The 19103-nt window shown below is 36.2% G+C and overlaps 1 protein-coding gene across 1 annotated transcript; it reads left to right on the forward strand.

Annotated features, from left to right (window-relative positions):
* Positions 1-5843: 5843 nt before the first annotated feature.
* LOC117621904 lies at positions 5844-8205 on the forward strand. Its single transcript, XM_034352435.1, has 2 exons — positions 5844-6213; positions 6547-8205. Exons 1-2 carry the CDS (start codon positions 5851-5853, stop codon positions 8203-8205), a joined length of 2022 nt encoding a protein of 673 aa, XP_034208326.1. The 5' UTR covers positions 5844-5850.
* The last annotated feature ends 10898 nt before the right edge of the window (positions 8206-19103 follow it).

Raw genomic sequence — 19103 nt, forward strand, 5'->3', positions numbered from 1 at the left:
AACCTGTTTGGGTAGAAATAATCAATAAAGCATACAATCTAACTAACAAATACAAATAAAATCTATTTAAAAAAAATCCCTAATTTATTCAAACAACCAAAATAAAATCACAACAACCAATAAAACAAAAATATACAAGAATCTTCAGTAATTAACAAACACAAAAACTAATCCAATATACCAAGATATAATCTAACTAAAGCATATACAATCTAATTACATAAAAAAAATAACCCTAATTTATTCAAATTAACTAACCAAAATAAAACCTCAACAAAATAACTAATCAAGAGAATATCAAACATATAAGAATATTTATTAATTTGTTAAAGCATAAAGAGATTAGAAATTAGGATAACATACTTTCAAATTTGAGAGACAATGAAAAATCCACCTTTGAAATCAAATTGAATTTGGGGCTGATTTTTTTGCTTTGTTGTTGCCACCACTATGAGGTTGGTGTTGCTGCTGGCAGATGGAGATGGAGTGGTTGGATTGGATTAGTTGAAGTTGAAGGTTGGTTCAATATGATTTGGGGTTTGAACTTTGAGGATATAGGGTTTGGCAATTGAAAAAAAAGACATGAAACTGATTTGGGAGAGAGGAGAGCAGCGGGCTCTCTGTTTTAGAGTCTGTCCCGTTTTTTTTTTTTTTTTTTCCCAGGTTTAAAAAAAAAAAAAAAAAACCCTTTAGTAGAACGACGTCGTTTTGACGTCGGGGGGAGAAAAAAAAACACAGAAGCGCGCAGGCGCTGCGCGCAAGGCGCTGTGCACAAGCAGCTGGAGCAAGCCTCTTTGGGGACTTTTATCAAACACTTTGCAGGGGTCAATTTTCTCCTCTTTAATGGCAGATTTCAGAGGTTGCAGGGGTCAATTGACCACCCTTGCTCCTCTGTAGATCCGTCCCTGTGGAAGATACTAATGAAAATAATTCAGATTTATTTTTTTAATCCTCAAGTAGAGGATCAACATGTATCAAAAATTGTTCACGAGTTTGAATCACTTGAGGATGCCTATAACTTATATAACAACTATGCAAAACAAGCGGGATTTAGTGTTCAAAGTTATTGTCAGCAAAGGAGTAAAACTTCTATAATGAGATATTAAGAAAAGGATATGTGTGCTACAAAGAGGGAGTATATTCCAAAGAAGTTTCTAATGGAAGTGAAAGGCGGTGAGGTGTATTACGAAGTGGGTGTAAGACTAAGATTGCGTTTCTAAAGGTAAGAGAAGGAACAAAATACATAATTTCTAACTTTGTGGAGGGCAACAATCATGCATTGACAGCCCCTCAAATGGTACATTTGTTGAGATCGCATCGCAAAATTTCTGAAGTTAATAAAGCATACAACAAATTTGGTGATGTTAATATCCCAACACATCAACAATTTAGTCTTCTTGAAGTGCAAGCAAGAGGGATGCAAAACATTGGATATACAAAGAAAGATTTATATAACTACAAAAGACAATTGCAGAGAAAGATGAAGGGGCATGATGCACAAATGTTGAATGAGCATTTTATTGGTGAGCAAGCAAAAAATGAATCTTTCTTTTTTATGATAGAGGCTGACGATGATGATAGGCTTAAACATTGTTTTTGGGCTGATCCAACATCTAGAAGAGCTCATAAGTTTTATGGTGATGTGGTTGTATTTGATACCACTTACAATACTAATCGGTATGGTATGGTATAGTATTTGCCCCATTGGTAGGGGTTAATAACCATGGTCAAACTATTCTTTTTGGTTGTGGGTTCTTGAGCAATGAGACCACTGAGTCTTTTCTTTTGTTGTTTGAGCAGTTTAAGAAAGCTATGCCTGCTGGTCCACCCAAAATAATTATTATAGATCAAGATCCAGCGATGGGAAATGCTATTTCACAAGCTTTTCCAGGTGTATTTTATAGATATTGCATTTGGCACATTCTGGATAAGTTTTCTCAAAAGATAAACACGTGCATTTATAAAGATGTGTTGGGTTTTAGAGAACAAAAAAGTGATTTTATTTATTCAACAATAGATGGGTACAAGGCTTTAGAGCATTTCCGACAAGGGGACCAAGAGGGGGGAAAGGGGGGGGGGGGGGGTGGTGCAAGCCCAAAATGCTGTTTCTAACAACAAAAGTGGCCCGGGCAAGGAGTGGGACCCAACGAACTGGGCTAGCCCCAGGGGAAGGCTGGCCCGAGCGCCAACCAGCGTTTTGGAGATGACTTCAGTGAGTTGACGTCACAATGATGCGCCCGCTACAGTCCCCCAAAGGCTAACTTCCACGTGGCGCGCTGGGCTCTCCGATAAGACTTTTTCCAGCAATCCAAAGGCAGCCAATTTTTGTGCAATTAAAAAATGAAAAAAAAAAAAAACCAAAAAATTACTGATTTTTTTTTTCTTTATACCTTATTTCCATTTTCAACATTTAAGTAAATGTCGAAAGTACCCCCCATTTGGATTCAAATAAAAATACTAGAAAATCAAAATATGAAAAATCCGTTTTAGTGCAAAATACGATTTAGGCTAAAAATGATGGCTTTAAAAAGTCAATATATACTTCATATTAAAATCCCATAAAATCAAGTTTTCTTATTTGATGTGTAAAGAATAAAAGCCGCCAAAAATTATCTTGAGAAAATGATTATTCCGAAAAACCATTTTTCATACTTAGTCAATATTGCACCTCCGCTAAAAAAATTCTGGGTTCGCCAGTGTAAATACCAACCAATACTATTCACTTTTAACACCAAATCCTCATAGTTTTTTTTTTCTTCTATAAATACCAACCAATACAACTAATAAAATAAAATCTTATCCGAAAATATTATCCGATATGAATAGTATTGACACGTAGGAACCCAAAAATCTTATCCGAAGATATTATCCAAATTAATAATTTAAGAAAAAAAGTTGTGAAAAAAAATAAAATAAAATGAATAGTATTTGCCATGGCAAAGGGTAATTGCTGGAAACACATTTTGGTTTGGAGGGGGCGGGAGGGCTAGGGCAGTCACTATTCATATGAATAGTAGCTGCCCTAGGACTCCCCTTGCCATGACAAGAGGCAAACTACTAAAAATGCTCTTATAGAGGACCAGGCTTATTGGTAGAAAGGGCTTCTTGATAGTCTTCGGACATACCACATATGCCTCAATAAAGCCAAACATGCTATCTAAGTCCTTGCCTTCCAGATTTCCATGCCAACAACTAGAAACTGTTTGCTAGGCTTATTGGCCTTCAACAACTAGAAAGAAACTATTTGCTAGGCTTATTGGCCTTTTGGCTTATTGGCCTATTCTCTCTCTTTTTGCTGGCTATTTGGCCTGTTCTCACTCTCTTTGCTCGCTATTTGGCCTGTTCTTACTCTCTTGGCTTTGTACAAGAGACAACAACATCTATTTATACACTAAAGCTGCCGCCATTCTCCAAGTCGGTGGACTTGGCTTCTTCACCTAGCCACTACGTTATAATATAATATTACCTTATCACAAGATTTTTATTAGGACTTTTCTAGAGTTTACAATAATCCTCTCTAAAAACTTGATTTTGTCAAAGTTAGTAAACTTCCTTGAGTTTTCTAATTTCTTCTAGATTTTTCTATATTCTTCAAGTGTGTATTAAATTTAACAAGATGAAAATAGAGAACTTCAAAATTGTGTGTGGGTATCAGACGCAAAGGAAGAATTTGAGTCAAAGTGGATGGATGTGGTCCACAAAGGTAAACTAAATGATGATGAGTAGCTATCTTCAATCTATAGAATACGTTCAAGATGGGTGCCAGCATATGTGGAAGATATTTTTTCAGCAGGAATATGTCAAGTAGCCAACGAGTAGAGGGTGTTCATGCATTTTTCAAGCTCTATATTTCAAAAAGAAATTCTTTAATGGATTTCATACTACGGTTTAATAGAGCGCTTGCCCAGCAACGTCATGAAGAGATAATTGATGATCGTGTTGATATCAATGAGCAGCCTATGTTGAAATCCCCATTGATAATGGAGAAGCAAATGGTTGTCATTTATACTCGTAAAATTTTCTACAAGTTTCAAAAAGAGTTGTGGAAATGTTTGGCATGTGTACTTCAACTTGCGAGAGAGGATGACAATTTATGCTTTTATACGGTAATGGAGAGGAAAAAAGACGGTAGCTTCAAGTTGAAAGTGCGAGAAGTCATGGTTGACAAAGTTGCAGACTATGCTCCATGTATATGTAAGAAATTTGAATTTGAAGGAATACATGAAAATGAAACAAATTGAGTATTTGTCAAATAAATATATATTAAAGAGGTGGACATGAGCCGCAAAATTTGACATAGTTGTGGAAGAGGGTGAAAGGCAAGTAACTGAAAGTTGTGATAATTCATTATTAATGAGGCAAACAAGATTGTCTAAACTTTCTTTTGAGCTTATTGATGGTGCCTTGGTATCTCAAGAGGCAAGTAAAGTTCTACTAGAAAGTTTTGAAGGTATGCGAGAAAAGATAAATTTTGTGGTGCATAGTAGTAACAATATATGTGGAGGCAATAATGAAAATGCAACTAGTAGTTATATGTCACCACATTTGAATGACCCTCTTCAAGTAAGGGCGAAGGGCTGCTGTAAAAGATTGAAGGGAGGAAAAGAGAAAGCAATGAATAAGAGTAAACATCATTGCCATGGGTGTGGACAAATAGGACACGACAGAAGAACTTGTACAACTCACATTAATCAATAAGAAACTAGGTTGAATTTTTTATTTCAATTTATTCGATCATTTTATTTTAAATATGTAATTTCTTATTTCTTATGCAGGTCCTCTTTGTGCAAGGATGCAGAAAATATTTCACCCAATATCAATAATCGTTCTGTGAAGTAATAGTCGATGCTCGTGGAAATTGAACTTTGAATATAGTTGTGGCTGGATTAGTTCATTATTGTTCAAGCTATAATTTTGTATGAAGCTGAAATTTTGTACTTGTACCCACAACGTCAATTATGTTTGTAGCTTCAATTCCTTTCTCTTGTAATGGACCATTCAATCATTTATCTGTTTATATCTTTTCTAAACTTTTGAAGATATCCTGTATACAAACTATGCAAATCATCCGAAGAAGGCATGACTCTTCGAATCATATCAGGAGATCATAGGTAGCTTCAATATCCCCATCTGCAAATGAAATATAGTTAGTAATTGTAAACATCAGATAAATACATAGTATAATTAAACAACAGATCAGCCAAGGTCAATAAAACAATCCCACCTAGCAGTACAACACCTCACCAATCTCAAAACAAAACAAAAGTGAGCCAAGTTCATACGAAGACCAAGTAAAACCCAAAGCCAAATCAGCGAGGATATCGTTATAAAAAGAAACAGAAAATCAATGTAGAGAAGAAGGGAAATGACGTATTGCATATACAGAGTCACAAATAGCAATTGATGAAAGCATCAGATGAAGGCACAGGGAAGAGAAGGTGTTGTGGTGGAAGAAAGAAACAGAGGTTAGTAGATTGGAGGTGTAAGCGCGGGAAATTTTGGCTCTTACCAAAAGACTGAAAAGCTCTTATAGAAATAGTTCTCGATGATGTTTTAAATCTACAGCATACAAGGAATTTGATGGTCACAAATAGAAGTCCGCATCCACTCCGCACGCTTGCACTTCGCAATAGAGAAAGTCCCTACTATTTAAATATTCTGATATATGTAAAAAGGGTAGCCGCTCGGCTATTCATAAAAAGAAAAATAAAAAAATAGTATAGTCGTATGGCTATACTATACTTTAAAATAAAAAATAGTATAGCAGTTCGGCTATACTATTTAAATGTTCGAATATATTTAAAACGCATCAGAGCCTCCCCTTGCTTTTGTTTGCGTTTGCTCTCTCCCATGGCGCCCCAAACCGTGGCCAGCCTTGCAGAAAAATTTCATGCGTTCCAAGACAAAGTTTCTGACGATATCACTGGCATAGAAACCCAACTCTCCAAACTCAGCGTTGACCTCAAAGACGAGTTGGTACAGGCTCCCACACATCGTGCAAAGACGGACTTGGCCATCACCAAACTCCAAGACTCCGTTCAGTTGCTTATCAATCACTTTCGGGCTGGACATGCTGAACCTTCTTCTACCTCCGCATTGCTCTCAAGTTCCTCTACGCCAACACCAAAAAGTGGCCTTCTGCCCAATCCACCCGTGGATCAAAAACTCAAGGCCGTGCCATACGGCATGCCTCATAGCTCCACTGGGCTCTCGCTTGATGATCCCAAGGCTCAATTGGAGCCCCCCTTTTCTTTTGGGTCTCTGCCACCGCCCCATTATACCCAACACACAACGGGCCCTTCTACAGTTCCACATGATCATGGCACTCATCCCCCTCGCCAATTTGACAATGATGTCATCCGCCACATCAAGCCTACCGCTCCTACTTTTGATGGTCGTGGGGATCCTACGATGTTTCTTGACTGGGTTCAAGCCATGGAAGATTATTTTGCCTGGTACAACTTGACAGATGCTCATAAACTTCGCATTGGTAAGATGACGCTACAGGGAGCCGCTAGACAATATTGGAATTCGGTGGAGGAGCAACTATATCAATTTGGACAGCCGCCTGTGACTCTATGGGACGAGATGAAATTAAAGCTTCGCGAACAATATCTTCCCACCTTTTATCGCCATCAATTGTATGATCAATTATGGACCCTTTCACAAGGAAGTTTGACTGTTACTGAATTCCACGCTCGTTTTATTGAACACAAGATACGTGCAGGGATTCGTGAAGAACCCGACATCACTATGTCTCGCTTTATCCATGGTCTTCGTGACGATATCAAGCGTGAAGTTCGTCGATTCCGTCCGCATATCTTGGAAGATGCATATTGCCATGCACTGGAAGTTGAAACTTTTTTGGGCCCACAACGTAGATATACTGGGTATTCCGGGCTCTCTTCCATTCCTACTCCAAATCGTAGTACTCCTAGCTCCACATATGGCGTTGCCGGTCCACCTGCTCCTACGGTACCCACAATAGAAAAAGGACCAGCCCCATACACAGCTGCTCACATCGAATGCTATCGTTGCCATGCTAAGGGTCACATCGCCTCCCGTTGTCCACACCGAACTTTAACCATTAGCTCCCTCAATGAGGACTCTTGTGTGGACGTGTATGTGGAGCCCCTTGAACCTATTTATGATCCAGAACTTGATAATTGCTGTGAGGAGGTGTTTCACCAAGTGAGTGTCATGCGTTGTATTTATTCAACATCTACACCTCCACCTCCTGATTCATGGAAACGCACAAGTATTTTTCAAACCTATGTCCCTTGCGGTACCAATAGATGCCAACTAGTTATTGATGGGGGAAGTACACTGAATGTTATCTCTAAAGCTGCTGTCGATCGCCTTCACCTTCAGGCCGAGCCCCATCCCCATCCTTTTCATGTTTGCTGGGTAGATAACACCAAGTTACCTGTTACCGAAAGATGTCTTGTTCCTCTTCAATTGGGTCCCTGTCATGAGCGACTTTATTGTGATATCCTACCCATGAGTGTCGCACATGTGCTACTAGGCCGACCATGGCTTTACGACCACTGTGTGAGAAGTTGCGGTAGAGAGAACACATATACTTTTCAACATGAGGGAAAGAACATAACGCTAACACCTTCCAATCCTGCCGTCAAACCAACTAAGGATGTTCAACCAACTCTGTTACTTAGAGAGAAGGCTTCGGAGCATCGATTGAGTAGTTTATCATCTATAGACTTTGCACACGACTTGCAAGACACTGGTGTGTCCTTTGCTCTATTGCTTAAATCGGAATCTGACAGCAACCCCACACCACTTGCCAAACCCATACATCAGTTCCTCCCTGAATTCTCTAATATCATACCTGATGACTTACCAGATGAACTACCTCCAACAAGAGAGATTCAGCTTGCCATTGACCTTATTCCTGGTTTCATTCCTCCTCCGATGCTGCGTAGTCCCTCTCCTAGTTCTGACCCTACATATCAAATTGAGGACATCTCAGATCATGAAGTTTTGGCCTCGTCTCCTGGAGATTCTACCCGCTCTCTGGTTCATTGGGTTGGAAGGCTTGCTACTGCGAATACTTGGATTACAGAAGTTGAATTTCGCCAGTTGGATTCCACTCTTCTACACAATTATCAGGATTCTCTTCATGGTCTTGATTTGGCTGCCTCCCGTCCTCCCATCATCCATACTTACAAACATCGTCGTCATCCTTAATCTTGGTTTACTCGCCGGTGTCGAGTTCTTTTTCAATGGGGGAGAATGATGCAGAATGCATATTATTAGTTTTCCTAATTCTACTTGGATTAGTTTTCCTATCTCTTATTAGTTTAATTTGTTTTCCTAATTCTTAAAGATTCCTTCTTGTTAAAAGGATCTCTTATTAGTTAATTTGCTTTCCTATTTCTTAAAGTTTACTTTTCCTTTTCCTAGATTAAAAAGGGTTTTACCTCTATAAATAGAGTTGTTTGTAATCTTTTAAGGGAGACTTGATTAATGATAAACTTCCTTGCTTTAAACTCTCTGATTCCTTCCCTTTCCCTTCGTCTCTTCGATCTCTAATTCTTCTCCTCGATCCCTTATTTCTTCTCTGTTCTATTGCTCAAGCGTTTACTCTAACCTCAAGGGCTGTTTACTCTAAACCTACGGGCTGTTCTACATCAATTGGTGCGTTACGTTTAAAAAAAGGTAGTATAGCCGCACGGCTATACTATACTTATAAATTAATAATTAATTCAAGAGTGTTGTTATTTCTATCCCCTTGTCCTATTTCTCCACTCACCTTATCTTCCCACCTATCCTATAAATTTGAATAAACACAAACCTATCTTTCCACCCACCATTATTCCTAAAATACCCTTTAATTGTATTTCCATATTTGCTATTGCTATTACAATTAAAAAAAATTTCTATAAAAAATTCTATAAAAAAAAATTATTCAATTAGCCTATCCCCACCCCACCTTACAAACATTTAACTCTCCTTCTTCAACCAAAGAAAAACTCTCCTTCTACTGCCAACAAAAAAATAAACCACTCCCCTTCCTATCACCCACAAAAATAAAACTCACAATGATTACTCTATCTGTTCCAGAAAATGAAAACACATTTGCTTAATTTTATTTTTAATTTCAGACTGCAATAGAGGTGTTATTTGAGTTTGAAATTAAAAGGAAAGAAAGAGACAAAGGAAGAAAAGGAAATGGCTATGGGTTTCTGTCAGTTTTAGAGTTGCCCAAAAGCTCAAAGTCGATGTAATTATAGGACTACTTGAGCTTTAGAGTTAGAGAAGAAAGAAAAACGATTGGATTATGTGTGACTGAAAATAAAATTGGGGTTATGAATTTGTAAGTTTAGGTTTTCTTCTGGTTCCTAATTTCTGAAGAACAAAGGGAGAGAAAGATGTTGATTTTGTTTTTTTTGGTGGGTTGGGTATGAAGATGGGTGTGGATTTCGATCAAAAAGAAAAAGAAAAGGAAAATATGGGTGTGGGTGCGTGTGTGAGAGATTGAGAATTGTTCTCATAAGTCATTTTACAAAGGAGTAAATTTATTTTTAACATTTTGAAAATAAGGTGGGTGCGAAAATAGAATAGGTGGGTAGAAATAGCAGCACTCTTAATTCAAACAAAGAATTTATGAATTCAATGAATCTAGCCAAGATCAATGGAGGGGTGCCTAGTCAAGTACTTACATTCTGATATCCAATTATGGATGAGCCACTTATGGATTCAAAGAATTACTGCACAATTGGGAAGGCCTGATAAGCAATTTACTTCAAAAATTGCAACCTGTAACTGAGTAGTTGACCATTTTAATAGAACAACCTCTAGTAGATGCATCTTAAAGCATTTAGTGCAAACTAAAAGCTACTAGTAATTGGAATCATGACGGAATATCGGTATTAGTAGAGGTGCTGGCTGGGGCTGCCATATTTCTTCCATGACTTGACCGAAAATTTATGACGAACATTTACCGAAAAATTGGAATCATGACGAACATTTACCGAAAAATGACTTGACATGAAGTGCCATTAACGACAGTCTACATATGCATCTTTGTCATGTCAAAAGCACACATGTTCTAAAAGAAAATCTCTCCATCCTCACTGGTTTACACAAGTTATGAAATATATGATCATTGATGCATAAATGTGCTCCAACTACTACAGTTTGTTTTGGAAATTTTGAGTTCGATTATTCACATAGGTGCAGTCATTAAGTTATCAGCCCTAATTTTACATTATGTGGCGCTTCTGTAGTTTAGCCTTTGCTTCATTTTTTTAAACATGATACGAAGGGAACTAAATTTTCATGGCTGTTGTGAAGGTTTCTGAAAATGGTATTAAGGTAGAAGAATTTGATTACAAAACATTTCCTTTGTTGATATATTTTCTTGTTTTTCAAGATTACTGTAGTTAGAGATATGCTTTTCAAATATAAGTTGGCAAGTGTTGGCGAAGTTTGTAAGATTATTAATTGTAGAAGTTAATAGGAAGCAATGCATTTCCTGTAAAGAATAAACAGGACTAGTTCAAATGCTAGTGGACCTGTAACAACTGATATAGCATGGAATTGTGGGTATAGCTCAATCTTGAGTTTGATAAAATATCTATATCATTGAGTGTTAATATCAAACTTTTTTTGTTACAAAAAGTATAATATCAGCTGTTCCTGTTCCTTGTTAAATTCTCTCTCTCTCTCTCTCTCTCTCTCTGAGGCACTAAATTAAAATTGGTTACTAGTTTAATGAATGAACCTTTCTAGCTATCATTTGACCAAAAAAAGTTAAAACAAACAGATGATGATGATCCATATAGTTGGATAGGGTTAGCCATTGGCTTGAGTGAGTGAGTCGATCAGTCCACTACAACCAGAGATTGATAGGCTAGGGGGGAGATTCCTGCTTCCATGGTCTGTTCGGGATCCCTTTCCAGGATTTCCCCATCAGTGTCCAAGAACCACTTGACCAACTTGCGGTTCTCGGAGTAGGAGGAGTCGATCACATCCAAATACTCTTATCTGTGGTACCACATCCCCTTACCCTTTTTCCTTGAACTTGCTCTGTATTGCCTCATAATCACTCTCCCATGGATGTGCCCAAGCCTCGTCTTCCTTCTGTAACTCCCTCTGTAATATTCTCTTAACTTGAAGCCATGATAGTAGATAAGATGCTTGGAAAATATCTTATTGCACCACTTAAGAATCTTCCCTTTACATGTTCAATGAAATCCAATGGGGGATATGATTTTGGGCTACAAGTTCTCGGATTTTCATGTTCTCGGATCTAAAGTTCAATTTGAGATTGTCCCACCCATCATGGAACCCGTTAAAATGAGAATACTTCTCTCATCAGGTCTCTTGTTACATATTACAATATAAGTTGGTTCAAATCGAATTTTGGTTGGATCGTTTATAAAGTTGGAAGCCAAGCTATTGAATTGCCAAAACGACTCCATTTTTTATCAGGTTCGATCCAAAAGTATCAAACTCAAGAAGTTCTGAGTTAGTGAAAAATATTCCCTTAGTCCAAATAAAGGTTAAGACAACTTATTCTTTTTCTAAGAGAATTGGAAGGAGAGTTGCAGAGGAGAAAAATGACTTGCTTCAATGAAGAAGACAGATCTTGGCCAAAAAAAACAAAAAACAAAAAACAAAAAAGAAACAAAAATTGAGCTTAGACCCTTAAAATTCAATTTAAATCACTTCCCTTTATTTTTCTATTTAAAATACAACATTAACATATTAGTAATCTATAGGTAATTAACGTTTTGGTTTATTTAATAAAAAATTATGTTGTTTTCCTTTTATGAATTATACAACTTTTAATCTATTTTATTATAGTTTTATGAATAATAATGTATATTCTAATTATGTTGAAAAATAATTTGATAATCTATTTATTGTTTGTTTTTTGAAAATAAAGAATTCAGAAAATCTAATACTAATAAAATAAAAAAAGAAGAAGGAATCGCTGAAATGTTGCTTGATCTTCTTTGGGAACTTGAGGCTGCAATCACAAGCAAGTTATTGAATGGGTGGGGGGCTCCGAAAGCACATGCGGGATAAGCAGGTGTTTCAAGAGACGGTCTAGGAGCCCCTTTTCTTTCATCGGAACTAGTAGTTGGGTCTGGCTTTTCTCAATATGCGAAATCGAAGGAAGGGGCTCATATTTATATAAACCTATGTTTTCTCTAAATAAAGCATCTATTACTTGTTTTATGAAAAGTGTTATCTACTATAGACGTCCCTGAACTTGGTCCCCAATTGCAATTGGATCCGTGAACTTTTGTTTGTGTCAATAACATCCTTTAATTGGACAAATAGTGCCAATTAGGTCCTACCGTCCAACTCTGTCAATTTGTCTGTCAAAATAAGGGGGTAAAAACGTCCTTTCGGGCTCTTCATCTAGCATTGAACCCAACTCCACATTCTTCTTCCATCATCAACCCAACAACCCCACCTCAAGAATCTGACTATTTTGGACAAATAGTTCTTGTGGTTTTCACCTTTTCTTTTGCTTTCATTTGTGTTCATCAGTCTCCCTCTCTGTCTCTCCCTCTCTCTCCTGCAACCTATTCCCCCCTCCTCCTTCAAAACCCAGATCCCAACCCAACCTGCAAAAACTTCTTTGCCAAAAACCATAGTTTGGGTACCTCAAGGAGATGCTTTTCTGGTCAAGAAGAAGACACAAAACACAACACTCTATTTCACATAATGTACAAAACCCAAAATCCCAAGTAGACAACTTCAATATGTCTTAACGTAAGGACTGTGGAGGGCATGGTAGAGTACGTTCTTTGGCTTTTTCTCATTGGTTTTAAGGGGGTTGGGTTGGGATCTGGGTTTTGAGTGGGTGGGATAAGGAGGAGGGGTAATGGTTACGGGAGAGAGAGAGAGAGAGAGAGAGAGAGAGACAAAGAGGGAGAGCTGAGAGAGAGCGGAAGAGAGAGAGAGAGAGAGAGAGAGAGAGAGATGGATTTGGGTTTGGATTTTTTATTTTTAAGTTTATTTATTTAATTAAATACAATTTAATTATTCAATTTTTAAAATATAAAAATATTTTAATTTAGATGGACGGTTTTAGCCCTCAAATTAACGGCTAAATTGATGGAAGGACTCAATTAGAATGGATGAGAGAGTTGGATGACCTAATTGCCTAAATAAAAAAGTTCACAGACCCAATTGCAATTGGGGGCCAAGTTCTGGGACGTCTACAGTAGATAACCCTTTATGAAAAATAATTTGATCATCTTTTTATTGTTTGTTTTATGAAAACAAATTTTTTTTTTTTAAATGAACCTATTTTTTCTCTCCAAATAATGTCTTTTTTTTTTTCTCTCTAAAATGTACCTAGTAAAACAATTTACCTAGAATAATGAACCTATTTTTTTGGCTAAATTTTGTATCTATTTTTTTTCTCTAAATAATGTACCTATTACTTGTTTTATGAAAAATAATTTGATAATCTATTTATTTTTTGTTTGATGAATTTTGTTTTTAAATGAGCCTATTTTTTCCTCTAAATAATGTATCTATTTTTTTCTCTAATAATATATACCTAGTATAATGAACTTATTTTTTTCTTCTAAATAATGTACTTATTTTTAATTTATAAAAAAATGTGCATAAATTTCAATTATACAACGTAACTATTTTCTATAAATTACTGTGTACCTATTTTTAATTTATGAAAAATGTACGAAAATTTCAATTACAAAGTAACTAACCTAGTCTTTTTTAAAAAAAAAATGGTAAATAATGTACCTATATTTTTATGTTTATATTTGTCATATGTAAATCATTGGATATGTAATTTATGTATATATATATTTTTGGATATGTACAATTATGACAGTTAATGAAATGCTTGGAATAAATTATAAACAAAATATGAAGTTTGATAGCAACGATGTTTAAACATAGGAATACTATGACCTCTGATATCCTACTGTTCATTTAAGTTTGAAATTAGGTTTTACACATAGATTTATAGAATGATGGGTATATGTCTAGAAAACAGAATTGTAGGGACCTATATTGGACAAGCCAAAAAAAAAAAAATTGAAGTAGAGGGAAATGGAAAATCAAAAGAGGAGAGAGAGAAGTTTTGAGAACATAAATTCATCTTCCCGAAAAAGGAGTAGTAGTATTTTGTTTTATATTTTTTTTAAGTAAAAAAGTTATGTCAGCATTCATCCCCAATCGTTGAAAGTGGTCAGATCTAAGAGTTTTAAAAGTGTGTTAAATTGTGTGCTTTTCATGTGTCTCTCTATCCTGACCTTACACATTTTTACACGACACACATTTTTAACCATTAGATTGAAGAGCTTTAAATGGCTAAGATTGCATAAAAGAACCATTAATACACATTGGAAATAACAGCAGACTTATTATTATTATTTTTAAAAATATTTTTATATTTTCTCTCTCCTCTCTTACACAAAGGAAATAAAAATAAAAGAAGTGCTCTCTCTCTCTCTCTCTCTCTCTCTCTCTCTCTCTCTCTCTCTCTCTCTCTCTCCATTTTCTTCCACGAACACGACCACCACAATCCCTTTAAAGAAATAGTATAGCAGATCGGCTATGCTTAAAAATAAAAATAAAACAATAGTATATCCGCAAAAAAAATTAAAAAAATAGTATAGCTGCGCGGCTATACTATTTAAATGTTTGAAAATATTTAAAACGCATCGCAGCGCCGCCATCCTTAAAACTAAAAAAAAATTAAATCAGTATAGCCACGAGGCTATACGTAAAAATAAAAATAAAAATAAAAAATTAGTACAACCCGGCTATACTTAAAATGCATAGCCTCGCCATGCAGCTATACGTAAAAATAAAAGTTAATAATAGTATAGCCAAGCAGCTATACTTGATTTTTAACATTTTTTTTCCTTACTTCATCTTTTGGCCTTTCTTGAGATGAAGTTTGTTCTATATGAAGGAAAATAAGATTGTTTTATAAAACTAATAGACTAGTTTAAAGGATTGTTGTGGCTTTACTCATTAAGTAATACTAAGAGTAATTTATAAAACGTAATCATCTTTCAATTTGATTTTAGAAGTCGACAAGGAAATTCGAATGGTGGGAAAAAAAAAAAAAAAAGTCCAACTGAACTATATATTTAATTAGTTGAGGCTTAAACTAGCAATTAGTTCTCGTTTGATGACTAATATTGTATTGGATTGGATAACTCCTTATATTTAAAGCATATGTTTACGGAACTATTGGAAGTTTGAATGAAGTTCACAAACTTTTGTCCCACATTGGTAGAAAGAAGAAAAATTGAAGTCTTTATAAGTGCAGTAGTCCCACTTAACAATTGGAGGTTGGTCCAAGCAGAAACCAATTGGACTTCAAATTCGATAAGTCCATTAAATATTAATTGGAGGTTGATCCATTATCTAAATTTTCTTTTAATTTTAATTTTTTTAAATATGAAAAACTGTGAATTTATCATATTATCCTCATTTAATTAATAATTTCAATTCTTAAATTTTCCATTAACCAAATGCATTTTCTGGTATTTGGAATGTTTTACCATTCTTTGTCTTTTACTTTATATATATAGATAATATTTAATATTTAATTATCAAAAAGATAGGCCTTGGGCCTTGGGGTGCTTGAGCACTTCAGATTTAAATTGTATAAGATGGATACTCATGAAGAAAACTTATCCCATATAATGCCCACAAAATGCTAGGATAGCAACACTTTATAATTAATTCCTCCTAATCCCCCCAAAATGGAAAATCATTCACATCTACCTTCATTTCCTCCTTCACAAAAGTGGGGAATTTAAGATGAGAAATTGACAATTCCCTTGTTTGGCAACTTAAGCACATAATTTATTAAATGACATGAGGAAAAAATCATGGAAATTTGGCCATCAAACTGAGTTTAATTTCCCCCAAAATAGGCATCATTTCACAATTCTCATCGTGCCATTTATAAAATTCTGTCGTTTACAAAATTTGACATACATAAATCGAAACACTGAAATTTTCAATTGCCATAAATTGAAATGATGTAATTTTTGATTCTTTATCCAAATGGAAGGTAGTATACCAAGGATTGAACGTAAAAATTCATTAGTTTTCGTTGGAATATCAAACATCCACAATAAATCCCAACTCATCTTTTCAAGAAAACTCTTGGTTTTTATACTCTGATGCAAGAGCAAAATCATGAATTTTTCAACAGGTAAGCTAGCTAAAGTTATTGGCTTAAAATCTAATCATAATTTTTCTTGTACTTAAAGCATATGAATGACGTTAGTTTATAACTCCATTGACTAATTTTCAATAAGCATTAACATAAAATAAATACATGCAAAATGCACCCAAAAACACACATAGTATCAAATGAAAATATGTTCAACATAATTGAAATTATATATATATATATGTTCACGTGGAGGGGTAATTTAGTATTGACAAGACCCACCCCGAATTCCTCAGAATCCGAGACGAATCTTGTGGAAATTTTGACATCAAACCGATGTCGGGCCCACTTACTAAAAATCGAGACTTTCTACCAAAATTTTGGCAGAGTCTCCCATGTAAATTAAACAATCCCAACATAGTCACTAAACTCAAATAACGGTCATTCTAGTACTCTTCAAAGGCGAAACTACCTCAAAAGACTCACGGTCAATCGAGGGGTCAAACTATTCAAACTTGGTGAAACGGGCCCATGGAACCCACGACCTCCGTTTTACGATTCGAAGTTCCTATGAGTTCCACAAGGATTAGGATGCACGTCTTGCAAGACTGGTCCGAATCGGACGGTCGGATCACTCGTGACGTACATAGGATGATTATTGTAGACCACCAACTTTAAGTTATTAAATCGGAACATCCGGGCTCCGATCCACGATTCGTGAATTCCAACACGATCCTAGGAATGCCTAGATTAACATATATTAAATTCAAGACTATCCAACGGTTCAAACCTATTGAACCTGGATAACGCACAATAGGTGAAATCCGTTCGGGACTCATACGGTATCCAAATTGAAATCCGAGCACCCCTACACACTCATGAGGACCAGAAGGTCACATCGGGACACACTGCACTTTTTCTATAGTGCCCACGCGCCGCCACACGTGCCGGTAGCGCGGAGGTGTCCAAAGCAATAACACATCGCCGGAAAAACTTCAAATCACGGCTCAAGACTCCTACCCTAGGTGTAACATCCTATTTGGAGTCACTTTTGTTCTCGGGCCTACCCCAAAAAGTGACCGTAAGTGGCCGGAATTGCGATCCCAAAATTTGCCGAATTTCAATTTGAAATCGAACTATCAACACTCAAAATTAATGAAATCCTACCCAACCATCAGCTAGATCATGAAAAATAGGTGAGAAAGCATGCCTCATTTGCCGGAATTGGTGGCCGGATGATGGCGAACGAAGCCAACGAAAATCCAGCGAAAACCTGTCGTTTCTCAGCTTTTTCCGGTGACTACAGCTGCGGACCGAGGCGGTGAAGGGCTGGGGCTAGAAGAGGACGGTGGCCCTGTCATTTTGGTACCGGCCCCGTCAGCTTTGGTGGCCGGACGAGAGAACGGCCAACCAAAACGTGGCCGGCTGTGCGCTGCTGTCGCGAGAGAAGAGAGAGAGAGAGAGAGAGAGAGAGAGAGAGAGAGAGAGAGAAATTAGATTTTATCAAACCCTTCTTGCAAAAATTGTGATGATGCCACTGGTGATGTTTTGCTCGTAACTTCTTCGTTACAACTCCGATTTGAGCCCACTACATGTCTACGGACTCATCTCAATACGATCCACGTAATGGTACCAGCCACTGCCCATAAATCCTTTCGGATTAAAAATGACCCAATTACCCCTACTCTCGAGGGCAAAATTGGAATTTCCAATTTAAATTAATTTAATAATTTAGTTGGATAAATAAATCAGGGTCGGGGTGTTACAACTATAATAATCATGCCATGCTTAGGAGTATTCCAAGGTGGCTCTCCTTTCATTCTAAATTAAAATTGATTTTGGGGATTTCCTTTGGTTAGGGTTCTTGAAATAAATAAATAAAAGATTTCTGATTTGGTTCAAAGGGTGCAAATTGAGGGCAAAGAGAGGATGAGAAATTCTTCATGCAGAAGTTGAAGGAGTGGTTGTGCCGGAAATAACAAAGTAAAGCTTACCAGCATTACCATGCATATCAAATTCACATCTCCAGCCAGGTAAGTGCCCTTCCACATTACCCACCATGCTTCTTCAAATCCAGGAAGCTCATCTACAAGAAGACTAGCAGCATCAGTTTATTTATTTATTTTTTTGTTGTTGTCAAACTGTTTTAATTTTCTCACATGTGAGACATAATGCATAGAACTACCATGCATATCAAGAAGTGCTTGTGCGGACCCAAATGAAGAAATTTATATATATAAAGCAAAAGGCAGAGAATGATGAAACATTCAAAATACTAGAAAATGCTATTGGTTAATTCAAACATTAAGAATTAAAATTATTAATTAAATGAGGATAGTATGGTAAATTCACATCTTTATATTAAAAAATTAAAATTAAAAACAAAATCAGATAATATGTCATACTTTTATGGAATATAACCACCCATATTATCTTTTCTTAATTCTAAAAATAAAATAAAATAGAAAAAAGAAAACCAATTGGCACATTCGTGAGCTTGTGCCAAGGGGCTAGTGGTTAATAGTAAGCATATTTGCCATTGAATGAAGAATTTCTCACCCTCTCATTGCCCTCACTTTGAAACCTCTATTGAGTCAAATCAAAACCCAGAAATCAAATTTTTTCAAGAACCCTAACCACAAAAAATCCCCAAAATCGATTTTAATTAGGAACGTAGGAGAGCCAGCTCGGCATATCCCTAAACATGGCATGATTTGATGGAATTGTCCCTCCATGTGAGGGGCACGTAACCAAAAAAGTAACGGAAATTAGAGACATTTGACAAAAATTGACGATTGTCCTTCAATTACAAGAAATTAAAAATTATGTGGACAAGATTGATCAAATTGAAACAACAGGGACCAAAATAATAAAAGTGACAAATTATATGGACCAACTCCCTAAAAAAACGAAAAATAAAAATAAAAATAAAAAACCGACCGGTCGCTTA

Source organism: Prunus dulcis, chromosome 3 (genome assembly GCF_902201215.1).
Source record: "Prunus dulcis chromosome 3, ALMONDv2, whole genome shotgun sequence".
NCBI lineage: Eukaryota > Viridiplantae > Streptophyta > Magnoliopsida > Rosales > Rosaceae > Prunus > Prunus dulcis.

Bases quoted from the DNA above. Each gene is read 5' to 3' on its own strand.
- LOC117621904 (XM_034352435.1), top strand. From the start codon at position 5,851: ATGGCGCCCCAAACCGTGGCCAGCCTTGCAGAAAAATTTCATGCGTTC. The intron at 6,214-6,546 runs CTTGATGATCCC...GTGGAGGAGCAA, and splicing joins ATAGCTCCACTGGGCTCTCG to CTATATCAATTTGGACAGCC.